The following is a 19,051-nucleotide window of genomic DNA, read 5'->3' on the forward strand; positions in this document are numbered from 1 at the left end:
ACCTAGATCATAGCCAATTAGTGATCTCTGCATTTCGTTTGCTGCAGTACAAATACCGTTAACACAATTTATTACTCTTTGAATATTTAGCTTTGCATTAGGGGAAAATAGTATAAAGTAGAAGCTGAATGTGAGTAAGTTACAGTATACAGTTTATATTTTCATACTGTGTCCTGGTGATTGATACTCTGGCTACTCTGTTGAGAGTTCAGACATGGGAATGAAAACTATTTCAACTGTGATAAAAGGTGTTAACTTGTCCCACTATCCTCACCCAGCTATTGTGACTACTTTCATTAAAGTCAAATATTGACATACAATCTAAATGTTGCATCACGTGAGCAACGGCATACGGTTATATTAATGATATTCAGGACGAATGGGACTGCGTGTTTTTTCTTTTTGCCTCACTCTTTTGCCACGTCTTTTAAAACTCCCGCGATAATACAGGAGCGACGTAACTGCCGATGCGCCGTCTCTTCGGTATTTCAAACATCCACATAAACCACTTAACTGACGTTACTGATATGAAATTACCGAAACATACTACTAACGATTATCTTCAATCAATCAAATTAATTTCATTGATTCAAAAAAAAAAAAAAAAAAAAAAAAACTAAATCGATAACTTTGCCTCAAGTCTCGCGTGGAAGAAAAAGCAACGAGTCACGGTTGGCATAGTAACACCAGACGCTCAAATTGGTTTTGTTTTTTATAGCAGTGTTAGCCGATGTACTTCGTAATTTGACACAACGTCTAAGAAGATGTCTAAGAAGAGGAACACAAAAGAACAGAAAACAGACAAGTTACAATCTGAGGAAGAGGCCTCGAAAACTTTAGGTAAGACACCAGCATGATAAACAACGTTAAGGTCAACTTTGACTAACAGCGCCTTATTGATTAGCTGTCACTGATGGATCAGCTTTTTCAATTCGTGTCATTGCGTTTTTTTTTTATAATTAAATCCAATGAGGCATTGCCAATAATAATATTACGTTTTATTACTTTAAACTATTATTATGCGTACAACTTGCTCTTTACAGGGATTTTAGAGTGTTAAAACCTAATTTTTTGAGATTTAAAGAATTTATTAATTCCGAAAGGAAATCGCTTTGCTTTATAATAGCTGATCTCTGTTGAAGGAAATGTAAGTAAAATTTAGTTGACAGTATCAACACAAAGTAAAAGTAGTAAAAATAAAAGGGCATACAAAATGTCCCACTTTAGAATAATGTACAGAATGAATGCTTCCTTTATCGCGTTAATTTTTCAAGTAGTAAAGGTAGTGTGTTTTTTTTTTATTACTTTACATACTAAGTATCGTATCTATTTTTTCTCTGGCAAGTATCAAGTAATAACCTATAATATGATAGCATGTAGTAATTTATTTAATTCGTAAATGCCCCTTTTGCCCTTTTTAAAAATATAGATGTTTAATACAAAAAACTGAGAAAGTACATTATTGTCAGCATTTTGTTTTAGCCATTTGACTAAAGCTAATATTTTCCTCAGTTGTATAATGTATATGCCAGGGATCACTAACCATTTAGTCACAAGTATGATGAAGTCGATAAGCTAAACCTTTGTAGCTTACAATAACTGGCTACTAAAATACAAAACACTCAGTTCTTAACTCTGGTCTTTCTGTTGTTTGTAGGACAGACTCTAAATGAAACATTGCCTTCTCCGACCTTTGGTAAGAAATATTATCAAGCTGTCTTTAGGAACATCTTAGATTTAGATGGTTGATGTTTTAAATCCACAATCCTACAGATGAGTATCAATGCTCAGGAAATGTGGAGATTGACTTTCCTGGCCTTTGTGTGCTTCTGGACATAAAGGATATCCCACCTGTCAGCACCAAGAATCCAGTCTCCTACGCCACTGAAAACACTGTACAGGGAGAGGATGCAGGTAGTTGTGGTTTAACCAGATTTGCACCAAATTTCAAAACTTTTCTTTTTAAATCATAGTTCACTTCAGTGAATTATTTGCAAGGATGATAAGAGAATTGAGCATTGAGCAAATGAGCATGGAAGAGAATAATATTACATTAATTGCTAGGAACATTTGTTACACCGGAAATATTATTTATTATACTCTATACAGATGATAATAGATAATTCTGAATTTATAGTCATTGTCTTTCTTATAAAAACAGTTTCAGTCCTTTAATATAATCATTGTATATTCAGCGGACAATCACAGCCAGTCTCACATTGCTGCCTCCAAGACATGCCTCAAAGTGGATCTGGAGAATGAAAACCCACTTAGTGCCACGAGCATGAAGATTTCTGGTAAGAACAAAACACCATGGAGAAATGTTGTAATCATACTTCGCTTTGGTTTGACATTTAAATTGTGGAGGTTTTTAATGCTCATTTGAGTTTCTGAACAGTCTACAGTGCAACCTACAGTGCTCCCTGTAGACAATGTCATAAAGTAATACAATATGTTTTTTCTAAAATATACACAGGATGGAAGGTAGATGAGAAAATTGCCAGAGTGCTACAGAAGATGCTTCCTTCCTTGAGCCAGCTACAGATCCTTCAGTGAGTAATGAGCTTCTGGGGAGAGGTACATTCAACAGGCAAAGAAGACAGAGCTGTCACAGTTTTGCTGTTGTTTGTTTGCGTAATGTCTAACAGGTTTTGGCAGGCAAGACTGACAGATCAAATGGTTATCTCCCTCATGAGCACAATTTCTCTATGCTCCAACCTCAGGTGAGTGAAATCTACTGTGAGGTTGTGTGGAGCCCTACTTCACAGTAAGTTATATTTAGTCTTGGTTGAAGAATGGAAAACTAAATTAAACAGAAAACACAGAGGGATGCAAATTCATACCCTCCGCTTTGCTTTTTGTTAGAGTTGTGGCAATAGAAGGCAATCCTCTTCCAAAACAGAGCTACCACCTTCTTCTCTCTGAGGATAGCACGTAAGTTATTAGAAGGTTACAGATCTCATGTAGAAGTACACCTTGTTCAAATAAACCTTGATTTGCATTCACACACAAATATAGACACAAACATGATGCATGTTGTGTGTTACTTTGCCCAAGCATCTCTCACTTGTCCCTGAGAAACAACTGGATAGGAGATGAGGGTGCCTGTCTGATTGGGTCGGCTCTCTCAACAACCAGATCTTCTAACAAGAATCTTTTGTTTCTCAATTTGGCTTTCAATTCTATCGGGGATGCAGGTGCTGCACATATTGCACAGGTAAAACCCAGACTTTATATTCTCCCTTATATGCAATTATCATGATGATTGAGGTGTTGTTTTCATCCTGTTTTGTCTCTCAGGGCCTGCGGTTGAATCGTGCCTTGCTTTTTCTCTCACTGTCCAACAATAAGATTGGAGACGTAGGAGCGTCTCATCTGGCTGCGGTATCCATTTACATTTAGGGTTTTGACATGAGAGATAATGCAGTTAAATCAGTGGTTAAATAAGCCTCCACTGCTCACCAATTCCATTTTCAGATCCTTGGTGTGTTTGCTTTAACTCATGAAGAAGTTGTGGAGAGGAGGAAGCTGCTTCTGGAAAAAGCACAGTCTGTAAGTGAGGAAGAGTCTTAAGATTAAGTCCAAAATTCATGTTACGTTCTGTTTTGACCTATCACTGGACTCTGCAGGTCTTTCCTTCATAAATGTGCTGGACTCACCTGTCATTAGCACAAGTAAAACCACTATGCATTGTAGCCCTAACCAACCATACATTTAAACTCTTATAAAAACAAAGAGTAAAACCTAAGCAGGTTGACCCAGCCTCATTTCTACTTCATATCTGCTTAGGCTTAGTTGTCATGGAAAGTCTAACTGGATTGATAGGCAGTTTCATCTGGGTGCCACTGCCCACTCAGTTGTCAACTATCCATTAATCCTACTAGTAGTTGCTAGTTATACCAGAAAATAACCACTATCTGATTTAATTGAGTTAAATATATACTTGAATTCTGTCCTCAGTACAGTGGAGATACTTGAAAGAATGTCCCGCTCAGGTTAAGCTACAGTAGCCGGTTCAACCGGCTTGTAGCAACTTCATCTAAGTGCCAAGCTCTGCCCAATTGTCCTATCACCATTACTTCTACTAATCCTTTTAATACCTACTACTTAGCAAATCCACTGAATCAATACCTGTCTTATTACGGAAAGCAACATGGTGTCAAACAGACTTCACCCCTCTAAAAGTGCAGGCAAATCCAAGCAGGCATCAGAAGGGCATCTTCCCATTTTATTCGGCCCACAACACACAGAAGGCTCAACAGTAGCCACACAAGCTGCTCAACACGTTGTTATCACCAGCTGCTCAACCCAGCAAACAACAGCCAAGTGTCCACCCTTTTCTACCATGTCTTTGCATGTAAAGCATCCAAACTTACTAGCATGCTAAGGTAGCTGGCATACTAGCAGCAACCCCATAATGTGTGATCTACAATGTTCACTCCACCTGGACAGTCCACCAAACAGCCCAGCCAAGCCTTGGGAGGCCTCACAGTTCACACTACATGTTCAGCAATTGCCTTTCTTTTTTCCCAGTCACTTACCTTTTGTGTAACCCATATGGGCTTAGGTTGGGTCCTCTTTAAATCCTGTTCATTTAACAGGGATCAGACTGATCTGCCAACAAAACATCCACTGGAGCTAAAGTTTCCAACCACACTCCTCTATCCCTCCTGCCAACTTTTCTTACCTAAGGCTTTAGTTCTCATACATTGTTTCATCCCCTATCAGCTTCACAAAATACACAACCTGCTGTGTTTGTTGACCACAAACTAAGATCTGATCTTAAATCAGTGGTAACTAGATCTCTTAAGAGTCTATTAGTAGTTCTCCTAAATAGTTTGTCATTTGCATGTCCTTCCCTGTGTTCCCCCCTGCCCTGCATTATGCCTGTTTCTTCTTTAGTTGTTGGCTCACCCATACAAACACAATCCCATGTTGTTTCCTTATTGTATCTCATTTGTTACCATCTAAGCACTTATGTGTTACACCTTACGAGAATGACACCCACACTAGTGTAAAACTGTTTCATGCTAAACATTAAAGCATACACAAGTACAAGGACACACGTGAAGCAACTTTATATAAATATTTTTATTCCTATATGGAGACTATATTTTGGGAAAAAGCCCATCAAAATGGTTTACAGTGACATCTTTGGATCCATTAGATGTCACTGTGGACATTACTGTCACTTTGGATCCATTACCATAACATAGTTGAGTTTTTGATACAATTGTCACTGCTTTAAGTGAAAAAGTATATTTCCATTTAAAATGGCTTACTATACATTCAAGGACAGAACAGAAAAAAAGCATTTATCAAGCTAGCTAACATTAAGAGTGAGTGACAAAATACTGCATATTTTCTTGCTGTTTTATTTGTAATTTGTCAAAAACATTTTAACTACTCTTTATAAATCTGCAGCCATCTCTAAGAGTTGATTCGGACCGAACATCTGTATCCAGCAGCACTTTACAAAGCATCAGTAAGGGGGAGAGCAAAGGCACCTCCAAAAAAAAGGTACATGCCAAAGGTGTTAAACTGACTTCAAGAGTCCATCTGTAGTCTATTGCCAGTATATATGTATGTTTTTTGTAAATGTTATACTATGGATTCTTACAGGAAGCATCAAAAAAAGATGAGAAAGCAGCTGCCCCTAAAGAGAACTCCAAGCTCACCAAGAAATGTAATGGCTTCTGCCACAGATAAACACTGACATGGGGGGTGTTAATCTCTTCACGATTTTTTATGGTCTCTCTCAATTTTCACTAGCATCTGAAGTGAAGGTGCCTCAGAGCAAAGGTAGCAAGCCCGGTGGCAAAGACAAACAACAACAGGCACAAGTGGTACCAGAAAAATACTTTTTCTATCATTATAACACATGGAAGTAAACCTGCATGACACAGTGTATATTTTTAATAACTTAGTTTGTTTTACATTTTTCTGCAGGATAACTCAAGTACTGCATTGAGTGAGGTTTGTTTCATGCACTTTGCTGTCAATTTAAACACACAGTTTCCTGTCTTGCAAAGGTTTACTTCTCTCCTTCTCTACCAGCAATTAGAGACAGTGGATATAGTGAACCCCCTGCTGGACCAATTGCTGCAGTACAAGGACGGACAGCTCTTTCTGCCTGGAAACACGACTCTCACTTCCCTCAACCTGGCAGGTCACTGACCGTGGTTTATTCCCCACACTACACAGTGAACTCAGTTTAGAAACCATTTTACATCTCGGTATTGCCAGCACAGCTAATTTGATAGCATGAATATTTAAACTGTAATTAATATTAAATATTGAATATTATTATCCTTTTAGGACAGATGATGTTCTTTTTATGTCACAATCACAAAAATTTTAAAAATAATTAGTTTATCTTTTGTTTAAAAAATTTAAAATTAAAATCACAGGTTTATTATTTACATGTCACATTAGGTTGCTGCTTCACCAGGGCTCTGCACACAATAAATAATGAGACCCTAAAGATTTATATTTTTTATTAACAGTGCTATTTTTGTGTTTGTGTAGGAAACAGAATAACAGAGAAATCAGTGCCTCTTTTCCTGGCATCACTTGAGATGCAGGGTGAGGAAAGAGGACTCTTGCGTCTTTGTCTGGAGGTGCGTTGACTCAGGACCACACTGTGTATATTGGGCACTCTGTATACTCTTTACTTAATGACCAAAATGACTGATTTATATCAGCTAAAAAAGAAACATAATTATTGAGTTATTTGCTGATAATGGGGAACAATGCTTTGTTGACCATTTTCTTCTGATATTTTATCTATAGATAAATTTAGATTTAATGCCAATATAATTTCTGTCCCACTTAACTATATTTCTTTCTCTTCATACTAGCTCGTTGTTCTGTAATGCTGTTTTATGTTACTTCCACTGTCTAAAAATATGTCAATATGTTTAACAAACTGAATTATTTTGGTCGACATATTTAGACTTCCAGTGTATCAGTGATTTACTATAAATCATCGTTTGCTGCTGTTTAAAGTGTTAGCAGTTGAAGAGAATCATAAGTATGATTTGTGTGATCATTTCTGTCTTTCTCAGAGAAACCGCTTCCCACTAAATTGTGAATCCTATGTTAAGATAAAGGAGTTGATGGCGCTCACAGATCACCTTGAAAAAAATATTTCCGAGCAGACAGAAGAGGAGGGACAGGGAGCATAGTGCCGAGAAGATTGTTGTTTGTGTTTTTACATGAAAATGCAAATAAGAAATAACAAATTTAAGACCTAACAGTAACAGTAATATAAGTGTAGTACATACTGTATAAAAGGCACTGGCTGAACATAAGGATAATGTTACAGATAAAAATCCAGATGCTTTGCCCAGGAAAGTTAATCAGAATCCTGTTTATAGGATCCATTTTACTGCTTTGTTTTGCCCATGTATAGAATTTACAAGGACAAAGGCAGGACAGCCAAATACCCTGTACATTGTATAGATGAACCACTGTTATCATATTTCACAGTTATCAACCAGTGCGACAGACATAATTCCCTGATTTATCTGCAGACATCACCAGCATTTTTTAATCTAGCTGTTGTGTTATTGTGTGGTTAAAGGATAACTGTTATTTCTTATGTACTAATACAGTTTTCTTGCAGCACAAAGGGAGCTCAGAAACGTACTTTGAACTTATTTCGTGATGTCTGTCATTTCCTCTAATATGTATCTTTATGTAATTATGTTTGTTATTCCTTCTTTCTGCTGCACTTATTATTTTTTGGCGAAAAAGATTTTGATCTGAACAAATAACCTGATTAAAAAAAGTTTATAAATAACTATGGATTTTTCCCCCGTTTGTTACATTGGAGTTGAGCTACGAAGAGGTTATTTCATTATCTTAGTGTAGTAATAAGAGAGAACTAAAAATCCAAACCTTTCATTATGTGGTTGTTCATTTTTACATATGTAATACTTAGGACAGGTGGTTAGTTGCTTGAGGACCTTAATCAAAAAAATTCAAATAAATGCATACAGTCTAATAATTGAGAGCGTAACAATACATTTTGTCCTTTGGGACGGCCATAACAAAACTGTGTTATAAGTAGCCTATAATATTATAGTATTTATTTTTCTAATGTATTTTCCTATTTGCAGTATATATATGAAAGACAATGTATATGCAAAATCAGCACTGTTTTGGCCTCTCTACACAAAATGAATGATGTTCCCTCCCCTACGACTCCACAGCCCATTTTGACCTTAATATTAAAAACATAGTAGAATTATCACCATTTGGACAGTTTCAACCTAAAAAATAAACAAATATAACCATGTAAAAGTAAAATTCATGGCAGAGCCCCTGTCTTGGATGTAAATTGCACTAGTGTACTTAATGTTGTGCTGACCGGTGTATGTAGACACCTGCCTGACCTCACCAACATGGCCGACATGTCTTGTAAAATTCGTCACATCCTGCCCGTGCTAAAAGGAACTATCGATATGAACCCATCGCTTCCGGTAATGCCTCCTTTTCGGCAGCGGCTATTTCCTCGCCAACATGCCAGTGAGTATTCAGAGGCCTTTTCAAATGTACATTTTCACAGTTTAGTCGAGTCTTGCGGAGGCAGTAGACACATATACATTTACCTAAGAAAGTAGCGACTCGATTGGTGTCGTTTTTAGACTCTTTCGCTGAGTTTTTATCTCAGTTTGACAAATAATTCTAAACATTTGAGCGCATTGCGAGCGCGTTGAGACACAAGATGGCTGCGCGCACACCGCAAACATGGAGCCAGTTAGACGGAGGGGTTGGATAAAGATGAAATCTTAACAGCAGTTAATCAGCAGTTGTCGTTTTTACTTGATTGGTGTTATTGTTTTCTTTGCAAATAGTACTTCACGCCCAAGATTTGAAGAAGCACTAACGGTTGACGATAATGCGTAGCTGTCGTTACCTAACCCAAGAATTGTAGGCCATCGAGGAGCCTTTCCGTAGCTGCTTTACGTATTTCTAAGCAAAACAATGCTAATTAATCAATCCAATCAAAGTTGAACAATTAAATTACCGCAATCAATCGTTTTATTTAGTTTAACGCGCAATCTCCAAATGTTAGTTATAACTGTTGAGTGTTTGTATTTTTTGATTTGGTACAGTTTCCTTTTGTTCACTTCTCTCATTAATATTGCAGCTTGCAAAAGACTTGTTGCACCCATCCCCTGAGGAGGAGAAGAAGAGGCACAAGAAGAAGCGCCTTGTTCAGAGTCCAAACTCTTACTTTATGGATGTCAAATGTCCAGGTACAGGGTTTCAACATGCAGATACACTTGATTAGAACTGTTACATGGCCATAGCTGGAGGATATTGATTCGGTGATACATGATGTCTTGTCTTTTCCAGGATGCTACAAGATCACGACAGTGTTCAGCCACGCTCAGACAGTTGTTCTGTGTGTGGGCTGTTCAACAGTCCTGTGTCAGCCCACCGGAGGCAAAGCACGTCTCACAGAGGGTCAGTATTACTCTGCAGTGTACACATCCAGTAAAACAGGAGTTGAATTTAAGTCATGTTTAATTTTGGAGCCCAGCACTATAAAATCGACAATAGCCTGGATCTGCTCTCACTTGATGGCAGACTTCCTAGATCAGAGGTCATGTGACAACTTCCATGTTACTGACACCCCTTTTTTAATCTGATACAACAGTTGAGTTTATCAAAGTATAATGTCCAGCAGGAACAGTAGTTTATGCTAGAATAAATATTTTTGGTCCTTCCAAGCCCATAACAATAATTTCTATGATACACTTAATCAAACATAAAATGGGGTTTTATAACAGTGCCAGAAAATGAAAAGATATATTAATATGTTATATCGTAAAGACAAAAACTAGATGTGCCATTTATTACCGTTTATTTTAGTAGAATTAATGTTTCTTAACTTGGTGTGGATAGGTGGTGTCGGAACCTCCGTTGAACCATAACAAAACAGTACAGAGACACTTGCCCCTCTACAGTTTTGAGCAAGTGTTACCCTTTTAACTGCTCAGAATGTCAGTGATTTCTGTTTTGATTCGTACATTTTGCAGCATTATTCTAATTTCAAAAGGGGGAGCTGGGTGGAGCTAATTGGACTGATTCAAAATCTCATTCTAGTGCTAGCTTATATTGCAAATTGTACATTTATTTTTTTATTTATTTACCTGAAGTCAACACTTCAACTTATGCTCTACTGTAGCTAGCAGTAGTCGGAGTGCTTGCTACAGACACAAAGATTGAAATGTATTTAAAAAAATAAAATAAAATCAGTACTACAGTAACTCCTTTTAAATTGTCTATTTCACAGCTCAGAAGAGACAAGGTTTTTTTTTGTTTCTAAAAAAATTAACTAAATTCTCAGCAAGAGGCTGACTCATAAAAAGCAAATTCTACCATCTTTCACTGAAAACTTTCAGTAATTGGTGTAAAACAGAATGGAGCTGCTAGTGTGAGGTAGTTTATTTTACTTTTTGTGATTGTAGTACTCTTTGCAGTTTGCTGGTTTCACTAATGTGTAAAACTAGTTGCCCTGGGAAATCCTGATTTAGGTGACCTTAAGCTTTGCATTGCATTAAATATCAACCAATATATAAGCCAGGACACAGTTGCAGTATTTTACAGTTTTGAGTCAGAACAGTATATTGTGACTCACATTAACCCACAGTAGTATCTAGTACTTTAGCATAACTTAAAGGTTTACGCCGCACTGCTAAGTGATTGGACTTCCTTGATCGTGGTCTTCCATTCTCATTCCAGTGCAATATCAACCTCAGTTTGCAGAAGGGTTGAGCTAGACTACTGGCTCCCCCCTTTCGAAGGCTGAGAACAAACCTTTACTCTAAGGCTGCAATATGGTACAGGTCTGGTGTTAGTGGTTGATGTAGCTTAACCTTCATGATTAAATAGTTTTCTTGTCGAATCTGCAGTGTTTGAGCCTGTTAAAATTGTAACTCTTGTATCAGCACTGTGATGCACAATAGCAGTGTGCACCGCCTGCAGGATTTCTGTGCTCAGAGGCTTTTGTCAGCAGTGCTCTGATTATCATTGTCTCCTGGCAGGGTGCTCATTCAGGAGGAAGCAACACTAGCTGTTCTCCCCGGAGCTGAAGGGGAGAGGAGGGGATGGACCGGTTGATATCAGCGTCTTCATTCGCCTCTCTGAAGAAAGGTTGGACGGCAGATGGATTTCTATTTTGATGTCGACAGCTGTTGCTGTAACTCCACCCTCCAACCCTTTCTCTCGTAATAAAATATTGTTTTGGCTAAAGCAGTGTTTTTACTGTGGTTATTTTGTTCTTATAAGGAAAGGATTTTCATTTTTTTGAGCAAGGGCGTGGTAGAAATTTGGTACAGAAGCAGTAGTTCTAACTTTTTTTTAAAAATCTGATCTTCAGCCACACAATACCAAACTATCCAAATATGTTAATTACATAATATTGGAAATGCAGTTCTTAGGATAAAGCTAAAAAACTATATGGTGTGGTATATTTTTGTCTTATATATTAACGGGCTGTAATGGGTAATTTTTAAAACGTATTTTTAAACTGCAGGCTTTTATTCAGGGTCTAAAATGTCAAACCAGTGAAATGTGCATCATAATGCTCACGGCATTGTCTGGGAGATCATAAACTAGATTCAGAAAGAGTGCTCGGAAGAAGGGAAACTAATTCTCACACCAAAATTAACTTAAGTTTTTTTCCCCCCATAAATAAACCTTATTTATTAAAATTACACCAATGTTTTTTTTTTCTATTGAAAAAGTTCAAATGTTTTTCAATATTTACATGCTCATTGCCTAAGACAAGTCTCCTACTTTAACCCCTTCTATACACATTTTCCCTGTGTGTTTGGTTGAAGAAAGAGCCTGTACATCAGACTCCTTGGTTAAGTGTTCAAAATACATGCAACATATACATGCAACATCTTGAACCATGTTCAGATTTTACAGTAAGATCAGAGACTCTTCCTTCGTAGTGTCAACATCTGCACAAACATTCTAATGAGAAAACAGGACAACATAGTAAAGTAAGCACAGCATGTTTGGATGGGGACTTTTATTTATTGGTCAGAAAAGTTGCAGACTATTAATAATTTTTATATTTTTTTCTTGTCTCTAGGAAAGATGCAAAAAGTTCTTCATAAGAATCAGGAATAAGTTCTACAATTTAGTATTTCTGCTAAAACCTAATTTGGATACAATTTTTGTACAGCTTCCATCTTGCCTAAATACCTCACTGTGTACACTGCAAGAAAAATGTCCCAACTTGATCATTTTAGCTGCACTGACAGCAGATAAATCCCTTTGGGAGTATTTTGAGAAGCACTGAGTTCTCCATTACCTTCCTCAGCTTCCCTCTATCTGTCACTCACACTAGCAGCCTCTGTCTTCACCTCCCTCTCCCTGAGCAGGTGACGGATGGAGGAGTTCTGTGTGGACAAGGTGCTGGAAAGGAGGGGCATCAGGCTCCTGAATCCCTCCCTCAACTCCTCCACATTCTTCTCCAAGCTGTGGATGTGTTTGTCCAGCTCCGCCCTGCAGCCCTGCACCTCAGCCAGCACATCATACATCAGGTTCTGCATCTGCATTGGGTGGGAAAGAAAAGGAACCAGGAAACATTCGATGACATCTGGGGTTTTCACAGGGTGGCATATAAAGTGATGCATCCTTGTAGCTCTCCCACCTTGCAGAGATCAACTAATGTGTTCCCCTGATCTGCAAGTATCCTCTTCTCCATTTTTACACGACGTAGCCTGAAGACAAGACGATTTAGTTTTAGGTGCTACAGATGTTTACTATGACATTACTTTTAGAGATGTTACGAGAAGAGTAATTTACAGGTTCACTTCACTCAGGTGACCAGAAAGCATCCCATTAACATATAGTAGTAGGCTTTAAAGCAACAACTGTAGATTATACAGTTAACAGGATGATTTGATTTGATTTTTTTATGCCATTTTAAATTTTTGACCAAGAGAAACTCATTTCCACCATGTTAATGCAAGTTACTGGATAATGGTTGAAATGGCTAAATCTAATGAAACATCAGAGCAGCAATGTTAGAGCCCTAAGACAGAATAGTCCATTTTACAGCAATATCTAAACTCTGTTAACATTAGACACCAGGAGGTACCAAGAAGTTATAACAGAGCAGTAGAATAATGCTACTTTTAAAAATATAACAATAGGTCATAGTTATTTGGATTACCCATAAGTGGCACCACTGGGATTTGTTCACATCACTCCAAATCATAATTCAAATATCAATGAGACAGAAAATAGGTAGGAGAGAATTTGTGGTGTACTTAAAAAGCAAAAGAGTTTAATGGTTAGTTTAATTGCTGCTGTTCCAGGATGTAAAACAAATGCCGATTAAAAACAAGTGCACTACACATCGATCAATAAAGAAAATAACGTGAAAAAGTTATTTTCCCTTGTAGTGTGACTGTGGGTGATAAGAGTCTTACTGGTGGATGGCCAGAAGCAGTTTCCTCTGGTGCATGCGGACTCTGGTGTGGTCTCTTTCTCTTGACAGCTTAGTGTGCTTGTAGATAAGCCAAGTCTCTCTCAGCACATTTGCTGCAGCAATTTTTATCTGGAGGAAATATGGTAGAAAATCACTCGGGAAAGTTATTTTATGTTTATGCACATAACCTCATAGGGCTGTAATTTACTGCACATGCTGAATAACACCCACATAATGTAAACAGCAAAGGGTTCCACAATCATTTTTCTCATACTCGACTTTCAAACATGCTCATCGCGGGAAATTATTCTGCTGTTTTCCAGTGCAAGTTCTCTAGTTTTTGGCTTTGTCTACGTTAATGGAAACAAGCTGATTTCTACCGAAGACAGATAAACATATTTCACCCAATGTTTTAGTTCAGGTGTTATCTGATGTCAGGTTTCAATATAAGGCGACTTCAGTTGTTTGTTTTACATAGACACACAAACATCTGTTGATATGTGACATCTAAAGTGTGTTGAGAATGAATGTAACATGCAGCAACACCAAGAGTATTCACCCTCTTGGAGATGTGGGAGTCCATCATGAAGTTGTGAACATGTTTCTCTGCTCTGGTCAACTCCAGCTTTCTAGCAACTACTGCCACCACGAGGACAGTGCAGCCCGCTCCCTGTGAGGGTCAGGATGAAGGGGTCGAGATTGTGATGTGCAATCTGAAAACAATGTGGTGTCATTTTTGCCTTCAGGGACAACTCAGTACACTCTGCGCTTACCATTATCCCAACGAGGAGGCAGATGCTGCGTCCACAGTAGGTGTGAGGCACCACATCTCCATAACCGATGGACAAGAAAGTGACAGAAACCATCCACAAGGCCTCCATGTAGTTACTGCTGAGGTCTCTGTAGTTGTGGTGTCTGAGGGAATTAAACGGACACATATTTCTTCTCTGGCATTGTGTAAGTAGTGTAGAGCTGGTTTATAAATACTGCAGATCTATTCGTACATTTGAACTATTTATGGTCTTAAATGCCGCTTTACTCCATTTATCTGACTGTTGTGGATAAGTACTTCTGTTTTACAAGGGTTTTCTTACACTAGTCCAGATATAATGCAGCAGAGTGAAAACTGCATTTGCTGCTTGCAGTAAAAAGACATTTTGAATTGTGTTGGATATTATTAACTATTGTTATTATACATACCTTTCACAGACATGCAAACCCCACGCTGCCACAATCCACAGAGAAACGCTGAAAACCATGAGCACAGTGCCGGGGTAGGTGTTCATTAGTGTTTTCCCCACAAACCGGGTGTTGAAGTGTATCTAAAGATCACAAAGAGAATGCAAGATGTCATAATTCTCACAGCAGGCACTTGCTTAGCCTGACTATTTAGAATAGCACCTGTCAGATCAGGTTTATATAATACAGAGGAGATGAGGGATAAGAAAAACTTGTTCTCAATCTGGCTTGATACATGGATAGTAGGTTTGGCATTGCAGAGGGGAGACAAAGGTCATTTTCGTCACTCTTAAATAGCATTAATAAAGGAGGGGATTAGCCGGGTGGATGGTATCAACTGTGGAAAGAAAGCAGACAAGCAAAGGACAGCTAGCCAGGGACATAATCGGCATGTGAAACTACTGGGGTTCATGAAAACTGTCACACCTCAAGTGTCACCTGTCTACAGACCTCACGGCCCACCTAGACATAAAACATAAAGAGATGTGCATGAAATGTTCATAGAGAAAGCCCAGCCCAAATTATTATCCAGAATATAGATGATAAATTCCCACGAGTCTTTGTCCTTGTAGCAGGTTGCTGCCCACTGCAGCGGCTTTTAAAATCATATTAAAATGAACAATGCAAAGCTTCAAAATTTATTTTTTTGTCAATTTTAACATGTCATGATGTCCTCACAGTACTACCCAGGTTAAGCCTAATTCCAGATTCTGCTGGGGAGCCCACGGGTGACCTCCCACCTTATTGAGCGCTCCGATGCTGCGGGATGCAGTGTCAGTGAAGAGGCGGCTGTGCAGCATCATGGCCCGGCCGAGCAGGTAGAGCCTCAGGAACATGGGCAGAGCCAGGACAATCTCCAGCTCCGTCTCTGACAGTGTGAGGCGAGTGGTGGTCTGCTGGAAGTACGCCATCAGACCCACCGGATAGGGATGTATGGCCACCGCTGCCAGCTCCAGGGCTATCAGAGCCAAACGGTCGCTTGTCATGGCAGTCCGCCAATCCTCTGCACCAATGTCATGAACGTAAAGCTACCAGAGAGATGGGAAAAATGTATTATAGTGAAACTGAGCATAGTCAAGAGCTAGTATAGCTAAACATAAGGGGTCTCAAGATAGAAAACACACTCAAAATGATGCTTTTGTGTTAAATATTGAACATGTTCACCTGTTTAGACCTGTAAAAAAACCTTCAAATGAAAGAAGAAAAATTACAGTAAGGCCACAACCTGTGATGAGGGCCTCATAAGTAGACCGGATAAAATGGTTGGGAACCAGTAATACACAAACTTGCGGTATATTGGTCTTTTAAAAATGAATTTAAACAACCTCGGAAAAATGTATAATAAAAAAAAAAAATTTCAGAGAATGTCACTTTGAGGAGGCCTCAGGTAAAAAAAACCCCCACTTGGATTAAATAATGAACAGATGAGTTACCTGCACCTCGCAGCAATGGTACGCTATAATGAGGCAGAGCAGGATGATTGTAGATAAACTGATGATGGACTTGAGTGCGAGGGAGTAGATGGAGCTCTGTGGGAGACAAACACACACACACACATATATGAAAAACTGTTGAAAAACATTTACAGCCCAGATGTTTTCCCAGGTTTTTATTCTGTTGTTCCTGTCCCTCTCTGACCTTGCTGTAGACGCTCCAGGAGAGCTCCGTCTCCATCACCATCATCACCACCCCAAATATTCCCACCGCCAGGGCACCGTCGTTCAGCCGCTGCCTCCTCAGAAACAGAGACCTCCTGTGTACCAGCCGCCAGCCGATGTTGTGAGTTTTCCAGTAGCGGTCTTCCTTGGTGTGGACTTGTGGACTATGCTGAAGACTGGGACTGGGGCTCGGACTGGGACCCTCTGCCCCTGGCAGCAGGCCTTTGGCCTCAGGCGGGTCTTGGCGATACTGGGATGTCTCACTGTGCGGCTGCACGTCGTCATCTTTGCTGGTGATGATGATCTCTGGGAGACTCTGGCGGTCGTACATCTCCATAGAAATGTTCCCAGACTTGCGACGACCTCTGGCCTCAGCATCCTTGATGTCTAAATGTGACCTGCAGCGGCCCTTATAGGGTGACCCACAGGGAGCAATGGGGATGTCAGTGAATGAGGTGATGTTCTCCTGCAGCCTGTGAGATGCTGTGTTTTTGGCTTTGCACTGGTGATTTCGATCCTTCTGTCCCGGATTTTGTCTGTTCCCCGCTAACCTTTTCTCACACTTCTTCTCTTTGGCTTTGGGTTTGTCTCCCCTCTTGGTGCAGCGAGGTGACGGTGCGATATAAAGGTGGCCATTGTATAAAGGTGTGGTGGCCATGGCCTGGGTTCTGTCCAGCCACACAGTGTGATCGATTGATGACTGGATCGTGTGGTGTATCCCACACTGCGGAGTGCAGGCCTGAGGTGGAACCATCCTCGGGGGGAGGAGGGGGCGCTGGTCCTCCACATCATCTCCCTCCACCACTGACAAGTTCATGGACGGCGAGTGCTCCATGGTGTGAGGGTTTAAAGGTGATGAGTCAGAGAATCTTTCAAAAGGGTTTGAGCAGAAAGAGAAAGCTGTTTGAAAGAGGTGAACGCAGCAGTGTGAAGGGAAACTCAATATTTGTAGCTGAGTCATCAGTAGAGTTCTTAAATTTCTCATACCTGTTAGGTTTGCTCATGTTCATTTTTCTTCTTAATTCTTAAATGTATTCTTTCTCTGTCAATAATATAATTTAAAAAAGATGATGTTTTATATTTTGAATAACTAAAAAAGCTACAAAACATCTTACTACAATCATATCAATAATCAGGATTAATCCAAAACTTCTCTTAGATTATAATTAGAAATAATCTTTTTTCCCCTTTTCCGGATTTCTTACCTTTCAGCAAGGATTTTCACAAGCAATCTGCTACGTTGACGTAAAAAAAAGGCCTTAACTCCTCTGGCGTAGACAACAGTTTTATGGTATTTTAGTTTTCAATCTTCTTATGGGCCTGAAGGTCACATCTGGCTGAATCACAACGAGCTCGTCCAAGTAAAATCCTGGTGCAACTTCCAAAGAAGACTCAAAAACATTGTTTTCATTAATAAAACCTAAAACATTTAAAGTCAAACACAGTAAAAACTGTTCAGGCCAATATGCTCCAGTGTTATCAGATTAAATAATTCCACTTTGCACATATGAACTTTCTGGAAATCCATTAGCAGCATCACAGAGCCCCTCCCATAGATTCAAGAACCAGTTGTGACAATAAACCAGTACATATCCATTACATTTTTGGGCATTTCCTCCCGTCTTTGGCCATGTTTCCTGCTTTACATCCGTCCGCCATCAGGGCATCTTCCTTAAAGCTGGAGGAGCTTAATGACTACAAAGACTCTAAGTTGCAGATGTTACATAGAGCAGAGGCAAAGTATGAGTCATCTGTCAGGGTTGTTTTAGCCGGGATTGGCAGATTTTCTTCTCCGTGTGTGTGTGTGTGTGTGTGTGTGTGTGTGTTGACGTGCATGTGAGGAGGTCTGCTTATGTATGTGTGCCCTGGTGTCAGAAATGAGCCTGAAATGATACCCACAGAGCCATAAATGCTATTACATCACTTTTCATTTCTATTTTCAATAAGTGGCGTCATTGTCGTGGGAAAATTCCAAATGATTTACACAAACTTTTTATTTTTAAATCAATCTAATTTTCAAATAAAATAACAGTTCTAAGTATCATTTGAGCAGATTAATATCACAGATTAATCATACTTATGAGCTTATGAAATATCAAATATATCAACGGAGAACTAAACAATATGTACGGAGCAGGGTAGAGTATTAAGCTTTAAAGTCATAACAATGACATTCCCCATCATTTATTCATCTAAATCCTTGTGACAGATGGGTCTACAGATAAAAGAGTTCGCTCCAAATGGAAAGACCCAAGGAGCAAAGGGTGGGCGGAGCACATCCGGATAGTGGCAGGATGAAGAACGGCATTATCTAATCTGAAGACAACGTGTATTTAAAGATAGCTAAAGGGACAATGAGGGTGGTGGTGGGGGGGATGTAGCTGTGCACAGGTGGGACGGCAAGAAAACACGCTGATAGTCTGATCAGTTTTTATGATTCTTACCTCCAGAGACGTCCCTCCAGATGAAGAATAGCTACATCAAACTATTGAGTTCTGCTCTGAGACTTTGCCAGATGCTGCTGTCTGGATTTTTTTTGTTTTGATATTGTGCAGACAGGGAGCTGCCAACTGTCTGTGCCACAGCACATGACTGTCAACACCGATCCCTCACGGATGGTCTCTGATAAATACAGATGGTATCTTGCATTCTCACAGAGAAATAGACTCTAAAGTATGACATTTTGTTC

The 19,051-nt window shown here is 39.2% G+C and overlaps 3 protein-coding genes and 1 non-coding gene across 9 annotated transcripts; 3 read left to right on the plus strand and 1 right to left on the minus strand.

Annotated features, from left to right (window-relative positions):
* The first annotated feature begins 59 nt into the window (after window positions 1–59).
* lrrc71 (leucine rich repeat containing 71) lies at window positions 60–7,771 on the plus strand. 6 transcript variants are annotated; one of them, XM_067497926.1, is made up of 17 exons: window positions 60–840; window positions 1,658–1,696; window positions 1,774–1,917; window positions 2,196–2,297; window positions 2,477–2,552; window positions 2,649–2,723; window positions 2,866–2,934; window positions 3,058–3,217; window positions 3,301–3,384; window positions 3,478–3,552; window positions 5,425–5,520; window positions 5,623–5,686; window positions 5,773–5,846; window positions 5,950–5,976; window positions 6,058–6,169; window positions 6,529–6,620; window positions 7,068–7,771. In XM_067497926.1, exons 1-17 carry the CDS (start codon window positions 765–767, stop codon window positions 7,185–7,187), a joined length of 1,485 nt encoding a protein of 494 aa, XP_067354027.1. In that variant the 5' UTR covers window positions 60–764; the 3' UTR covers window positions 7,188–7,771. The 6 variants fall into 6 exon arrangements, with proteins under 6 accessions (XP_067354027.1, XP_067354036.1, XP_067354044.1 ...); XM_067497935.1 differs by having other exon boundaries at window positions 1,774–1,914; XM_067497943.1 differs by having other exon boundaries at window positions 1,842–1,917.
* A 697-nt stretch (window positions 7,772–8,468) lies between these two features.
* Window positions 8,469–11,268, plus strand: rps27.1 (ribosomal protein S27, isoform 1). The gene is made up of 4 exons (XM_067497983.1): window positions 8,469–8,532; window positions 9,158–9,266; window positions 9,367–9,477; window positions 11,061–11,268. Exons 1-4 carry the CDS (start codon window positions 8,527–8,529, stop codon window positions 11,087–11,089), a joined length of 255 nt encoding a protein of 84 aa, XP_067354084.1. The 5' UTR covers window positions 8,469–8,526; the 3' UTR covers window positions 11,090–11,268.
* Window positions 10,704–10,833, plus strand: LOC137103591 (small nucleolar RNA SNORA35). The gene has a single exon (XR_010911546.1). It is a non-coding gene; the product is annotated as a small nucleolar RNA SNORA35 (small nucleolar RNA).
* A 786-nt stretch (window positions 11,269–12,054) lies between the features above and the next one.
* Window positions 12,055–17,227, minus strand: LOC137123774 (small conductance calcium-activated potassium channel protein 1-like). The gene is made up of 9 exons (XM_067497996.1): window positions 16,343–17,227; window positions 16,138–16,233; window positions 15,445–15,732; window positions 14,666–14,787; window positions 14,239–14,380; window positions 14,025–14,135; window positions 13,467–13,594; window positions 12,683–12,752; window positions 12,055–12,581 (listed from the first exon to the last, which is right to left on the minus strand). The coding sequence occupies exons 1-9, from the start codon at window positions 17,195–17,197 to the stop codon at window positions 12,357–12,359; spliced, it is 2,037 nt and encodes a 678-aa protein (XP_067354097.1). The 5' UTR covers window positions 17,198–17,227; the 3' UTR covers window positions 12,055–12,356.
* Window positions 17,228–19,051: the final 1,824 nt, after the last annotated feature.

Source organism: Channa argus, chromosome 1, assembly GCF_033026475.1.
Source record: "Channa argus isolate prfri chromosome 1, Channa argus male v1.0, whole genome shotgun sequence".
NCBI lineage: Eukaryota > Metazoa > Chordata > Actinopteri > Anabantiformes > Channidae > Channa > Channa argus.

What these genes read in the sequence shown, in the direction of transcription:
- lrrc71 (XM_067497926.1), top strand. Translation starts at nt 765, where the DNA reads ATGTCTAAGAAGAGGAACACAAAAGAACAGAAAACAGACAAGTTACAA. An exon ending in ATTGCCTTCTCCGACCTTTG is followed by an intron (nt 1,697 to 1,773) that starts GTAAGAAATATT and finishes ACAATCCTACAG; the next exon opens with ATGAGTATCAATGCTCAGGA. An exon ending in CAAGTACTGCATTGAGTGAG is followed by an intron (nt 5,977 to 6,057) that starts GTTTGTTTCATG and finishes CTTCTCTACCAG; the next exon opens with CAATTAGAGACAGTGGATAT.
- rps27.1 (XM_067497983.1), top strand. An exon ending in TATGGATGTCAAATGTCCAG is followed by an intron (nt 9,267 to 9,366) that starts GTACAGGGTTTC and finishes TGTCTTTTCCAG; the next exon opens with GATGCTACAAGATCACGACA. An exon ending in CAAAGCACGTCTCACAGAGG is followed by an intron (nt 9,478 to 11,060) that starts GTCAGTATTACT and finishes GTCTCCTGGCAG; the next exon opens with GGTGCTCATTCAGGAGGAAG.
- LOC137123774 (XM_067497996.1), bottom strand. Translation starts at nt 17,197, where the DNA reads ATGGAGCACTCGCCGTCCATGAACTTGTCAGTGGTGGAGGGAGATGAT. An exon ending in CCTGGAGCGTCTACAGCAAG is followed by an intron (nt 16,234 to 16,342) that starts GTCAGAGAGGGA and finishes TGTCTCCCACAG; the next exon opens with AGCTCCATCTACTCCCTCGC. An exon ending in ACTCCCACATCTCCAAGAGG is followed by an intron (nt 13,595 to 14,024) that starts GTGAATACTCTT and finishes TATTTCCTCCAG; the next exon opens with ATAAAAATTGCTGCAGCAAA.